The following is a 15,000-nucleotide window of genomic DNA, read 5'->3' on the forward strand; positions in this document are numbered from 1 at the left end:
GAAGATCCCCTTTTTCATGAATGAAAAGTGCCTTTTTCCCAGTCATAATTAATACTTCGAATTTGATGGTGGTGGTAAGTATTCATGAAAAAACATTTGTGAAAAGGCAGCATGGATTCTGGCAATAAACTACTGAAAATATCACGCAGTGCACCTTTAAAGAGAGTAGGAGCAACCTCATCAGTCTTAGATTCAACTCTTGAAGTGCGCATGATGAAATGTACTGTGATGAGTTTGTTGCACGCTTCGTTGCACGTCCTACTGTACCTATCACATGACGTCCAATGACACCTTTGTTCACCAATCGTATAGTATACGCCCACCTTCCCAGCCTAGCCTTCACTCATATTCTCTGCAGTTGACATATTACACACCTACCGCCTACCTGTCTGCCTGCCGGAGTAGTTTTGACAGATCCCACCCCGAGAGCCTCCCACTGTCCCAGCATGTCGTGCTATCTGTGCGTGTGTGTGTGTGTGTGTGTGTGTGTGTGTGTGCGCGTGTGTGTGTGTGTGTGTGTGTGTGTGTGTGTGTGTGTGTGTGTGTGTGTGTGTGTGCGTGCGTGCGTGCGTGCGTGTGCGTGCGTGCGTGCGTGCGTGTGTGTGTGTGTGTGCGTGCGTGCGTGGGTGCGTGTGTACATGCATGCATTTGTGTGTGTGTGTGAGTGTGTGTGTGTGTGTGTGTGTGTGTGTGTGTGTGTGTGTGTGTGTGTGTGTGTGTGTGTGTGTGTGTGTGTGTGTGTGTGTGTGCGTGTGTGTGTGTTTGTACATCAGTATGGTGGCATGTGGGGGTTGGGCACTTGAAGAGGTGAGTGGGCAGTGTGTGGTTGGGGCGGTACCCGGTTGGGGCGGTACACACATCTGAGGATGGCTCGTCTTTCACGCACGCGCACACACACACAGTGATGAACGCAAACACATACACAAATTGACCTGGTTACTCTGCCTCCTCTCTGTGGAATCCTGGTGCAGAGAGCAGAGAAGGCAAGGGGGGCAGTGTGGGTAGGAGCGGGATGTGTGTGTGTGTGTGTGTGTGTGTGTGTGTGTGTGTGTGTGTGTGTGTGTGTGTGTGTGTGTGTGTGTGTGTGTGTGTGTGTGTGTGTGTGTGTGTGTGTGTGTGTGAACACACGCGCGCGTGTGAACACTTCTCTTGGCCAGCTCAAGCTGGGCACGTCAGGCCGATGCGAGGTGACGCATGGCTGAGTGTGAATTGTGCGTCTCTGGTTGTGACTGGTGCCGCAGTGCGTACGTAGAGAGTCCTTGCATGCCAGAATATGAATGTGCGTGAGAACATGTGAAGAGTTCGGATGCAAAACCCCCTAACTCCATTTCTGAAGACCTGCACTTCTATATTTTTAGAGAACCCCGTTGTTGGTTTGGTTTACATTCATGTACTTCATAATACATATAAGTTGTTATATTACATAAATAATTTTTTTAAAATATGCAATTTTGATAGCTTTGTATTAAATAAAAATGAATTAAGATTATTTTCTGAAATGGCACTTAGGGGGTTTTGCATCTGAACTCTTCATGTACAGTACAGCACTGGATAATTCCTTCAGAAATGGAGTCATAAATGGCCTATGTTTTCCTCTACATCCATTCTCCATATTGCTCAGAAAGTGTTTCATGAATATCATCGTCTCTGTCCTAAGAGGCACAGATCTAGCTCCCCTATTGTAAGTTGTAGAGAAGTGGTTCCCAACCTTTTTGTGAAGGGAGCCATATTTTTTTACCATTGTAAACGTTCGTGACCTCCCCCACCGGCGTGCTCCCATAAAAGGTGTTCACATCACACTCTCTGTTCCTCATGGTAACGGACCAACTTATTTTTTTTCATCTGTTTACATAGATGTTTTATGTGGACTTTAGATGTTGTTGTTTTGTCACACGTGTGAATTAAATGCTTGCTCATTTATCTAGCATATTCATTACATTAAAACGATTAAGCCCTTTATAGTGAAGGGGCCTCATGACCCCCCGTGGATGTTTGGCAACCCCCTTGGTGGCGGGTAGTGACCCTCATGTTGGGAACCACCGCTGCAGAGTACTGGATCAGTGACTTAGAAACATTTTCATCTGCACCCTCTATGGTTCAAAACCGTTTACTGAATACCTTCTTCTGTCTTGTACATCCATGAAGAGAACGATTTCCATTATTTTAGGTTGTTCTAGAAGAGGAGAGGAGCTAGTCTGCACACACTCCTCCTAATTAGAGAGAACAGAATGCGCGTCAAGACAGTGTGGAGAAAATAGAACAGGGCTCCTTCCCCTTCAACAAGACTCATCATAATTATACTCCATTGTCTTTTGAGCTCCCCACCACACACACGTCTTTGGAACGTTCCTCACCCATACCGTTGGCGGTCATCTCATCCTGGTCATCTTCTCATGCTTTTTATTTGATCTATCAGATTTCACCGCTACCGCGCCAATGAGAGCTATCGCCCCCTCCTGGTCACATGTGGAAAGGTCACTTCTTAGTGCTTTCTGCTGCCATTCATTTCGTTCCGCTGGTGTTTTCTTCTGTCCTTTCTTCTGTCTGCCCAAGGCTTGGTGGCATCTCCACACGATGGGCTTTTTCATACAAAATCTAGCAAAAACACAATTCGGAAGTTATCCTCTGGTTTGTAATCAGGATATTGAATGGGGAAAAAGCTCCCCAAAAAGATGTTCTGAGCAGTTTGACATTAGGAATACTGTACGTGTTGTTTCCTTCATGAGAGCAGGCCTGAGAACTAAGAAATGAGGCTGAAGGAACAACCTGAAAGGCAACCTAACTGTGGGTAGTGGTACGTCAACGCCGGCAAACCCAAGCCAAGCCAAGGCTGGCAGACAGCAGACAGAGAAGAGAAGAGAGAACATTTGCCTTTGGTAACACTGTGGCCCATGCCAATGCTTCCCCCCCAACCTCCTCCTCCCCCTTCCTATTCCAACCTCCCATTGGACGTAACAGAGTAAACAAGTAAACAAACAAGCAACAAACACATAAGAAACGCTCTAATTACGACAGCAGGCTCCGGCTCTGGCCTCTGGTGAGGATGCCAAACTCCTACGAGCATGTCAATAACAGCATGAGAGTGATCCGGGCCCAGGATGCAGATCTTAACTCAGTCTGCCGTTAGGGGAGACATTGAGGCTCAGAATGAGAAAGAATAGAAAAGAAAAGAGTTACACAGGAGATGTTGTGGTGTACTGTACTACTGTACTGTACAATTATCATGTATGGGCCAGTTCCTCATGGAGACCCAGGTTCGAATCTGGCCTGGGTCGTTCCCAACCCTGCACCATCCCCTGGGTCGTTTCCCAACCCTAACCTAACCCCTGGGTTGCTTCCCAAACTTAACCTAACCCTTGGGTAGTTTCCCAAAACTAAACTATTCCCTGGGTCATTTCCTAACCCTACCTAAACCTCTGGGTAATTTATCAACCCTACCCCAATTCCTGGGTCATACCACGTTTATTGATGAAAAAATAAAAAGCCAAAAAAAAGATATATATATACACAAAAAAATAAGAAAGATAGAGATAGACGTGGCACATTATATCTGGTTGTGAATGCCTTAGACCCCAAAGTTAATTTCCTGTTTGTGATCTTGCAGAGGAAGTGCTCACCCGCTATGGAACCTCAGCTACTTAGTGAAATCTCATTTGTAAATGAAACGTACCGGGAAAGTGATGATGAATGGTTATCTCTCAGGAATGAACTTATTTATGAGTTGTTTACATTTTCTTACCTTTTCTTGTCAGTGAGTTGGTATTGAATTGCACGACAAAAGATGCTCTGTACAAGGCGATGATTGTCACCACGGCTCATTCCTTTCAATGCTTCCAACCTTGACAAGTGCCTCTGTTAATTGACGCAACACGCACAGGCACACACACAAACCGTCATCATCATCACCACCATTTCTTTTGTCAATTATTTCTCTCCATCTTTCTTTCTCTCCATTATTTCTGGAAGTGACGGGTGTTGTTGCGCTCTAGATGTTTAGAGAATTAGGCAGGTGCCTGGACCCAAAGGAATAGTTCAAGGTGAGAAGTAGGTTCGTTCGCACACTGAATAAGACATTATGCAATATGCGTACCTACTCCATCACAAGACAAGATCCTTGGGGGCAATCCCTCCTTCCTGAGTCAGGAGAATCACACGCATACACGCATCACACGCGCGCACACACGCATGCACGCACGCACGCACGCACGCACACACACACACACACACACACACACACACACACACACACACACACAGGGCCGGTTTTAAGCATAGGCCAGCTAGGCGGTCGCCTAGAGCGCAATGTGAAGAAGGAGCGCCGAAATGGCGCTCTCCAATGCATAATTTTGCGATATGGAGTTTTTTTTTTATGAAGTCACAATCAACAAAGCGTGGCGAAAGCGCTCCTCACGGCAAAACGCCCCTCAGCCAATAGTAATATCGCTTTCAACTGTCTCTGGGAAGTCTGTGAACCAATAAACAGACAGTCCTGAGAAAGGGGGCGGGATGAGTGACAGCGTTCGATCTATTTTGAATTTGGAAATTCACTCGAGAGACAGAGGGAAGCGCAGACAGAGCAGTGCTGCTCTGCTGGGTGGAGAATTGTTATGTTCTCATTAAACCAGTCATTGCATGATGCAGGAGTTGCAGAGGTTGTTTTGGAACTATGTGATTTAATCAGCAACCGTTTGTGATTATGGAAAGCCTAATAGTTATGAGGCTACTGTTTGGAATTAGAGGGGAAAAGAGCTTTGTTTTTGATCTGAGAAATCGCTAGTTAGCATGCTAACATTAGCCAAGTATGCCAAGCAATGAAATCCAAGCAATGTAAAGTAAGACTGGTGCAATGTTTAAAACAATTTTAGCTGCCATATGTCCTTCCATCCACTTGAATGAATTACCTGCTTGTTGTAATCTTTTTTCCAGACCAGAATGACATACATGAATCATGTAACACAGAACAGCATGTTTTCATGCTGAGTGATGTAGTAGGCTATTGCAGACAAGTGAGGCTATTTACTATATTTTGTATATTATTCTCCCTTTCTCTCACCCTGTCCATCCAGTTCAAACACATAGATAGCCCCCTTCTTATTCTCCTACTCACAAATGCACCACTATTTCCAGTCCAGAAATGAAATTGGTTCGGAATCATAGACAGCACAAATGTGTAGCTTATTAAAATTGTTATGCTGACATGCTTTGTGATGCTGTAGGTAGTGTAGATAGGCTATCAATGCAGACCTCCTTGGTAGGCCTATTGTCTACACATGCATTTTACATGCAAATGTACTGTATCACTCTCCTGGCATTTCAATTCAAACACATTGATAACCTCCCTCTCATCTGGGGTTGGGGGCACCACCACCATCACATCCAACACACCACACAGTGAAGCTACTTTCATGCGACTCAATCTGATGTGTTGGTCGCCTGTCAAAAAGAACCAGAAATCCATTTGATGCAAAACAATTATTGTTCTTGATGCTATTTAGTTAAGCTTACTACCGGTATTACTCTTTTGTTCTGTAATGTATAAAAAAGAGGGTTTTTTTTCTTTCAAAGGTTGGGGGGCGCCAGAACTCAAACTCGCCTAGGGCACCAAATAAGCCAGAACCGGCCCTGCACACACACACACACACACACACACACACACACACACAGGCGTTAATTTCCCCCTAAGCTATGACCATATATGTCCACTGCAAATGTCACCACATCTGTTTTAGCCAATGCAATTATTGTCATTACTAGAAGAAAGGCTGGAAGAAGAAAAACAGATCAATGTCTAATTGCCCTGGGCGATATTAAAAGCACCTCTTGTCATCATGTGGTTGACTGCACATTGCGCATCCTCTGTCATGGTCTCATTTTCATCGCAACCATCTGGAATGCTAGCAAGAAAGCGAGAAAGAAACGAAGAAGAAAGAGAAAAATTGTACTATAAAGATACGTGGATGAGTTATTTTCATCTGCAACCGCAACCCGCCTGAATTTAATATTTATTTAAATAAATATTATTTTTCATCACGTCATCTGCCTGATCTGTCGTTTCATCTCTATCATACAGGGCACAGGGGAGAAAAGAAAGTGCAGAGTGGGGCATAGATGAGGCTCGGAGAAGGAGAAGGAGATGGATGAAAGGCTGATCTCACAGAATTCTGTGAAATGGACACAGACCTTTGGGACTCGAAATCTGTGACAGTTTCACTAATTTTGCCAAGATTCCGTTTTGGGATCACAAAAGGTTTTTTTGTGATGGACTCATGGAAGTGCTTTGTTCCCACAGCACTATGTGAGGTCTATCAGTAGAAAACTGACCAACAGACCTACCCTTTCCAGTTGCTCAATACCAATTTTCATTACTAAGCAACAGAAGCTGTGCCCAGACCTAAACAATCCCTAACCCTAACCTGTCAGTAAAGATTTTTTTTTAGAAATAGGCCTACCTTTTCCACTTGGTTGATAGGCTATCAAATTATTGTGCTAAATGAAAGAATTACCAAAATAATCCCTGACCCAAACCTGAAATGTCTTTCGAAAAACTTAGAGAAATCCTGTGAGAACACATGTTGGATCAGACTGTGGATCATAGAACTGTGGGAATGTAGAGAGATCACTTCTGTGGGCCCATCACAGAATATTGACAAAATCTGTGAAACTGCCACATATTTTGTGTCACAATGGTCCGTGTCCGTGTATTCCATTTTATGGAATTCTGTGAGATCATGTTGGAGATGGAGATGTTGAGATGTTGAGCTTGCGTCAGTCACAGTAATTGTGTGACCACCAGCGAGCAGCTGAGAAAAATAGGTGTGATAATTTCAAGGCTTTCAACTGCTTCTTCACTTGTCATTACTGTACTTGAACACTACTAGGGTGACACAATGTCCCCATAGTACATGATTGCCTCCAAGGAGATGGTAATAGAAGAGGGATACAATACATGTGTCTACGTCATGCCGGAAGAGTATACATATAAGCTTCAATGAGCAAGTGGAAAAAGAATGCATAATAATGATTTTCGCACCCATTATGTGTTCAAAGCGAAACGTTGGCTGTGTTCTAGAAGCATGCATAACAGCTGTGGTTACCAAGGCGCCCTTTGTTCCTCAGCCTCTTCAGCCTCTTGTGAGGTGTCTGTGCATTGTTGCTTGGCTGTGAGATAAGAGGCATGATTTGAGGATGATGCGAGTGTGTTGCTTGGTTGGAAGGTTGAGATGAGATTTATATACAATCACACGCACACATGCACCTTCACAAGCACGCACACACACAGGTGTCTGTTCTCAGATGAGACGAGAGAGAGTGCATGCCATTTAACATCTAAGTGCAAATGCATCGGGTAGTAATAAGGGTAGTCAGTGCCATTGTGGAAGACACAGAGGAGGATTTGTGTGTGCGTGTGTGTATGCATGCATGTGTGTGCTCACATGTATGCCGTGCATATGTGTGTGTGTGTGTTTATCTTTGCGTGTGCATTTGAAAGCAGGCATGTCTACATGTGGACGTGGCATGCAGGTGTGTGCATGTGCATGTATAAGAGCGACGCACTATGTTCTTGAAGTGGATTCGTCCAGCATGTGTATGCATCAGATCTCCTATCCTTCCCTACCCCTCTCTTATCCTATAGGGCCTTTTCATGGCTTCACTTATTGTTGTTATCCTCTGCCATCTGACCAATGGATACAGCTTCCTATAGCCCCTTTTACAATGCTGACCCTCTCTCTCACTCTTCCTTCTTTCTAACCCCCCTCCCCCCCCCCAGTCCATCTCTGTATGTCTCTGTCTCCCCCTCTCTCTCTCTCTCTCTCTCTCTCTCTCTCTCTCTCTCTCTCTCTCTCTCTCTCTCTCTCTCTCTCTCTCTCTCTCTCTCTCTGTCTCTCTCATCCCCCTCTCCTTCTCCGCAAACTACCGTATTATATGGTGTGTATCGTGCCACTCTTATTGTCCTTTCTCTCTGTGCCGATCTAACGGGCACTTCTGTTGCTGGCCTCCCCCTCTCCCTCTTCAATGGCTGCTCCTCCTCCTCCTCCTCCTCCATCTAATGCCACCACCACGGCTGCTGCTGCTGCAGGCATCGACGGGCCCGCCGCCTTTGGAGACGAGGGCCAAGAGCTGGGCAGCCAGATCCAGATCCTGACGGTGGGCCACCTGTCCTCGGACGAGGCCGAGAGCGACAGCGTGAGCAGCAGCACGCACCACCACAGCAGGCAGGACCTGCGGGTCACCATGCTGAAGAAAGGTAGTCCGTAGTCCGCCCACCCGGCTGGCTGGCTGGCTGGCTGGCTGGCTGGCTGGCTGGCTGGCTGGCTGGCTGGCTCAGAGCTGTGCCATTAGACTACGTAGAAGCTGGGTGACACAGCCACGCATGCTGGTCTTACACTGTGAAACATGCATTGCAGCCAGCCAAACGTATAAAAGTAAGTTGCCCTGCTGTCTTAAGTTTGTAAGTTAACCCATTTTAGCCTAAACCCTTTTTGGGAAAAAGTGCCCTCTCCCCATTCAAACCTAAATATCTCAGCCTCCAAAGCACATACAAATATGAAATAGGTTGCATTTAAAAGCTAGAACCTTCATTTTGTACTAGAATGTGTTCATTCAGCTCAAACATAACCACATTTGTAATAAAACAGCTGAAATATCAAGAACCTGAATGCAGTGTATATGTCGCTCCAGGACACAATGGGTTAACTCAACTCGAGAAAGCCTCGGGTTGAGTTAAGCCTTGAGTTGACTTAAAGTGCACTGTGTAAGATTTTGGTCAGAGTAAGTATTGCAACTATGCTGGTCATTGAAACTGTGATGCCTATTGCCGAATTGTCATGTATATTAGTAAATAAACCAATATTTACTAGTATGACCAAAGGACAGTAAGTTTTGCAGCAAAAAATGCCTATTTCTGGAAATTCAGGATGGCTGACCATGGAGAAGATCCCCCTTTTCATGTATATAAAATGCAATTTTCCAAGTCATAATGAATACTTAGAATTTAATGGTGATGGTAAGTATTTGTTAAAAAGTTAACATTTGTGAATGTTATTCATGAATTCTGGAAATGAACTACTAAAAATATTGCACAGTGCACCTTTAACTTCCAAACTTAAGACAGCAGGTCAACATACCTTTTTACGGTTCACCGGCTTGCAATGTTTTACAGTGTATGTGGTTGTGCTGTTGTGTGTACTGCAATTTACGTAATGTGGAGGTTTGTAGATGGATAGCTTGCTGATGTGTTGTGATTTGCTGTGTTGTGCTGTTACGTGGGGATTGTGCTGTGTTTCGGGCTGCATGCTGAAGAAAAGCAGTCTTACTTGCTGTAGAAGCTGGGTGACATGTCAGGCTGGTCTTAGCCTACAGTAACTCTTGATTGGTGTTGTGGTTTGCAGATGGAGGGCCTACTGATTTGTTGTGTTGCGATAGTTTACTGATGTGCTGTGTTGTGAGGTACATGTGAGTGTGTGGGGTGTTGTGTTGTGCTGTGATGTGGGGTGTTATGTTGTGCTGTGATGTGGGGTGTTGTGTTGTGCTGTGTTGTGGGGTGTTATGTTGTGCTGTGATGTGGGGTGTTGTGTTGTGCTGTGATGTGGGGTGTTATGTTGTGCTGTGATGTGGGGTGTTATGTTGTGCTGTGATGTGATGTGGGTGTTGTGTTGTGCTGTGATGTGGGTGTTTGTTTCTGGCTGCATGCTGAAGAAAAGCAGTCCTGCTGGCTGTCTCTCTGTCTGTCTGGATCAGTGCCGTACTGTTAGATGGTCGGTGACAGCCATGCAATATACAGGATAGCCAACTGGGTGGTGCAGTGGTTGCAGATGGATGGGGTACTGATGCGTTGTGATGTGGTGTGTTGGGAGGGGATGTGAGGTTGTGCTATGCTGTGTTTATAGCTGCATGCTGAACAAATGTACTAGTCTGGGCTGCGTTTCTCGAAAACATTGTTACTAAGTAAGTGACTTACTTAGTTGCAATGCAATTTCCCATTGGAAAACTAGCAAGTTACTAACTGGTTAGCAACACTGCGTTTGAGAAATAGGGTCCCGAGCTGTAGAGGCTGGTTTGGTCATGCATACCCAGCTGCTCTTACAGTAGCCCCGAACTGATGTTTGATGTGATATGATGTGTTTCAGCTGTGTTGGGCTGTGAACTGAGGTGTTGGTGAGCTGTGCTGTGTCTGCATGCTGAACAAAGGTGATATAGAGTAGGGCTGTGCAATAAATCGAAAATGTATCAAAATCGCGAAATCAAGAGTGCCGATGTGCATCGCCAAAAATGACTTATCGTTAACAAGTAAAACATTTTCTGAAGCGATTGGGGAGAGAGAGACGGGGAAGGGCCGGCGAAGGACCCGGGCCGGGAATCGAACCCGGGTCAGCCGCATGGTAGACGAGTGCCCTACCATTTGGCCACGGCAGGGCCCGCCTATATTTCTAAATATAGTTTAAATATCGTTATCGAGGTATTGCATGCTGTTATCGAGTATCTTTTTTTTCTGATATCATGCAGCCCTAATATAGAGGCTGATGGGGTCATATCTTATAGTAGCACAACTGGATGCATGGAGATTACTGCTGTGCTGTAATGTGTGGTTGCACTGTGATGTGCTGTTTCTGATTGCATACTGAAGAATAGTACCAGCTCAAAGGCACAGTCCTAAGTGCTTGAGTGGTTGCGGGTGTTTCAGATGTGTTGTGTTGTGCTGTGCTGTGTATTGCTGTGCTGTTTTTAGAAGTGATGTGCTGTGTGGTGCTCTGCTGTGCTGTGCGGGAGATGTGGTGTGATACTGCACTGTTAATGACTTGGTTGTGTGTCTGCACAAATCCAAATGAAACCCACTTTGCGAGCCTATTGGTGGTCTCACCGAAGTGGGAGTCAAGATGGTGTTTTGTGCGGCGCTCTCTTCTGCTATGATGTCACATGGTGCTGTGTTGAGCTATGTTGTGTGACATTGGGGGTGTGTTCAAAATATTGATATCGGGATACACATGCGGGCCTCTCCATGATACACATTATCGATACGGAGCCGTCAGTATCGATTTTTCATTTAATAAAATAAATTGACATATGAATGCTACACAGCAACTGGCATTCTTGATGCGTATTGCATCATGAACAATGAAATGAAAGGCCATGTTTTACACTCACTACAGTGTAACTGTTGAACTATAGAAAAAAGTAACTTTTGGTTATAGAGTATGTGTGCCTGTTTTCTTAAAATATCAAAAAAGAGTCAAAGCTAAAAAATGTAGGCCTAAATATCACGATACGTATCGGGATGCACATATATCGCGATACATATCGAATCATAACCCCTGTATCAGGATGTGTATCGTATCGTGAGATGCTTAGTAATACCCACCCCTATGTGACATGCTGTGCTGTGTTCTGCTCCTCTCTGATGAGAGCACAATGTGAGTCACTACAGCACTGAAGTGAGGTGCTGATTGTGTGTGGGACCTGTAGGTCTTTTTGATTAGGGAATTGTTCCGTGGGTGAGATGTATTTTGTGTGTGTGTGTGTGTGTGTGTGTGTGTGTGTGTGTGTGTGTGTGTGTGTGTGTGTGTGTCTGTGTGTGTGTGTGTGTGTGTGTGTGTGTGTGTGTGTGTGTGTGTGTGTGAGTGTGTGTGTGCGCGCGCGCGTGTGTGCGTGCATGTGTGTGCACGTTCATGTGTGTGTATGTGTGCGTATGTGCAAGTGTGGGTGTGTGTGTGCGTGCGTGTGTGTGTGTGTGTGCGTGTATGTGTGTGTGTGCGTGTGTGATTCCATCATTACTGTACATGACTAATGTGCGTGACTCACATGTGTGTATGCACGCAGTATTTCCCAGTAAGTGCACCCCACGCCCACACCCACACCAAACCATGGAAAATAAAGGATGGCTAATGACAACAGCACAGGATTATAATGGCCAATAAGGTCCCATTCTCTGAATGTCAGCGTGGGAAACATGGCGGCTAATTAACTTGCCGCGAGTGCTTACCAAAATAAGGTCTTCATCTATCTCAAATATATTCGGCAACATGCTTAAATAACACCCTAACCTAATTAACACCACTCCAGAGAATCATTCCTCTTCCTTTTTGGTCTCTATTTTTGTCTCTATTTTTTTATCCTGTTAACCTAGTCTCTCTCTCTCTCTCTCTCTCTCTCTCTCTCTCTCTCTCTCTCTCTCTCTCTCTCTCTCTCTCTCTCTCTCTCTCTCTCTCTCTCTCTCTCTCTCCCTTGCTCACTAGCTCTCGTTGCAACCTCTTCTCCTGCCCTGTAAAGTAAAAAAAGAGTGTTCCAGAGACATACGTGTACTGTAGCCAGCTTCCCCGTTGTTATGCAGCGTGGTAGCTGCCAGGCTTCCTGCCAGGTAATGGGTGTTGGAGGTCGAAACCCCTGCGGTGTAAGGAGAAGAGAACAAATGATATGAGAGGAGAGGAGAGGAGAGGAGAGGAGAGGAGAGGAGAGGAGAACAGAGGAGAACAGAGGAGAACAGATAAGATCAGAGTAGCAGAGAAGATAGGAGAACAGATGAGAGGAGAAGAACAGATGAGAGGAGAGGAGAACAGAGGAGAGGAGAAAAGAGGAGAGGAGATGAGAGGACAGGAGAGGAGGACAGATGAGAACAGAATACTGGGGAACAGGAGGAGAGGAGAGCAGAATAGAGGAGCACATAGGAGAACAGATTAGAAAAGATGACTTGAGAAAGAATGAGAGACAAGGGGAGCAGTGAAGATTAGGAAATGCAAAGAAAAGTATGAGAGGGGAGAGGAAAAGCAAGATGTCTGAAAAGCAAGATGTGAGGTCAGAAAAAAATAATGAGAAGAATAATGAAGATGAGACAGAATGTGCCTTATTCTAGTAGTACTATTATCTGGATGTACTGAGAGAGGGAGTGGAGGAGGAGAGGAGAAGAGAGGAGAGGAGAGAAGAGGGGAGAAGAGGTGTGAAAGCAAGAGAGGCAAGGCGAGGTGAGCAAAGCAAAGAAGACAAGAGGAAACAAGAGGACAATTACGATATGATAGTAGAGGAAAAAGGAGAACAAAAAAGGAAAACGAGGGAGGGAAGAAAAGGAAGAAAGACAGCAGAAAAGAGGGAAACAAAGAAGAGGATAGTATTGCAGGACAGAGAAAAAAGAGGAGATGAAAAAACAAGAGGGGAATGCCTGTGCCTCCCCCATACCATTCTAGTGCAGTGTTCTCTGTAGGTTAATTTTTTCGCCCCCCAAAATAGTCTGAATACGCCTCATCCTAGTATTGCTAATGTCTGAATGTACTGCGAGGGGCCTGCAGAGGCCTCATTATGAACCAGCTAAATAAAGCCCACTGAAGGGGGTGCAGTGTTGTACTGTCACATCCTTGATGGTGGCACTACTGCTGCTGCTGCCCTTGCTGATATTGTTGTTGTTGTCGTTGTTGTTCTTGCTGTTGTTGTGTTGTTGATGTTTGTATTTATCTGTGCTCCTATTGTTTGTGTTTTTGTGCGCATGCCAGAAGTGTTCTCGTCCATATACTGTATGTATGACTGCATGGAAACAATCTCTTTAAAAAAAATTAACTGTTTACTTTACTTACTGCTGATTTGCTTTTGAAAGGGATTTCGAGCAGTATGAACTTCGACGAGGAGGAGGATGATGACGATGAAGTGAGCTCCAGCTCCTCGCAGCTCAACAGCAACACCAGGCCAGGCTCCGCCACCAGCAGGAAGTCAAACAAGGTGGGGTTGGACTCTGCAAATACACACATGCACACATACGCAGAGACAAGCACACACGCATGCATGCACACACACACAGGTTGGGAAAGTGCAGATACACATCCCCCCCTCTCTTTCTCTTTCTCTAACACACACACACACACACACACACACACACACACACACACACACACACACAGACACACACACGCACGCGCGCGCACACACACGCGCACACACGCACACACACACACACACACACACACACACACACACACACACACACACACACACACACACACACACACACACACCATAGAAGACATGCTGATTGTTTTTTTCACACATACACACAAACACACAGATGGGCTCCCAGGCTCCAGGGACTTAAAATAAAACGCACACACGCACACACACACACACACACACACACACACACACACACACACACACACACACACACACACACACACACACACACACACACACACACACACACACATACGCACACGCCACGTGCACACGCACACGCGCACACACACACACACTTAGTGTAGAGGGCTCATGCTGACTGTTTTTCACTCTGTAGGTGCTAATGCATTTCTCCCCCCTGAGAAATCTCTGGGACGACTAAACGACACTTTAGGGTTTGCCATTAGTGCATCCCTTATATCCCTTGTATCCCTTAAAGCTTACGACAGTAAACTGCTCTAACATGGTAAGACAAATAGAGCAGAGGTATATCATTTACTGTCAATATACAGTACGTAGGCCTACTCAGTACACTAAATGTTGCAGTATTACACGCAATTTAACACATACACACTTCTAGGGGTGTATGAAGTACACGTAAAAGTACTTTTATAAGTGCTGGAATAACTGGCAAATAAATATAAATATAATATAATTATAATATAAAAATAAAACTATGTAAGATCATATACTTGCTGTAATTACATCAGAAAGAGTATTTCTATTTCTATGTCATACTTCTCTTCACACTTCTAGTTTTGTCCTACTTTGTGTGTCTTGAATGAACACTGCCAAATGTACTGTATACACTGTAAACAATACATTCAGTATTTACATTATACTAATAGCATCTTTCGCATCAGTGCAATATGCACATGTACATGTGGTCAACAAGTGTCTTTAACTGACTGTACTGCTTCCCATGGTGACATCATGCTGTAACATGCCCAACTGTAACACAGTTAACCCCTTGAGACACTGCCCCTGTTATAAATTAGCTGTTACCAGGATGGCATTGACCAAGGCTTAATGTATTACTAAAGGTCCTGTGTACTATCATGGTCATCATGG

At 44.9% G+C, this 15,000-nt stretch overlaps 1 protein-coding gene across 1 annotated transcript in view; it reads left to right on the forward strand.

Moving 5' to 3' along the window:
- The window catches only part of tub (TUB bipartite transcription factor), a 66,544-nt gene that overhangs the window by 34,446 nt on the left and 17,098 nt on the right, over window positions 1–15,000 (forward strand). The window contains exons 5-6 of the mRNA XM_063187819.1: window positions 8,078–8,245; window positions 13,577–13,698. Of these exons, the coding sequence (XP_063043889.1) occupies window positions 8,078–8,245; window positions 13,577–13,698 (290 nt within the window). The remainder of the gene's footprint in view (window positions 1–8,077; window positions 8,246–13,576; window positions 13,699–15,000) is intronic.

This window comes from Engraulis encrasicolus, chromosome 22 (genome assembly GCF_034702125.1).
Source record: "Engraulis encrasicolus isolate BLACKSEA-1 chromosome 22, IST_EnEncr_1.0, whole genome shotgun sequence".
Classification (NCBI taxonomy): domain Eukaryota; kingdom Metazoa; phylum Chordata; class Actinopteri; order Clupeiformes; family Engraulidae; genus Engraulis; species Engraulis encrasicolus.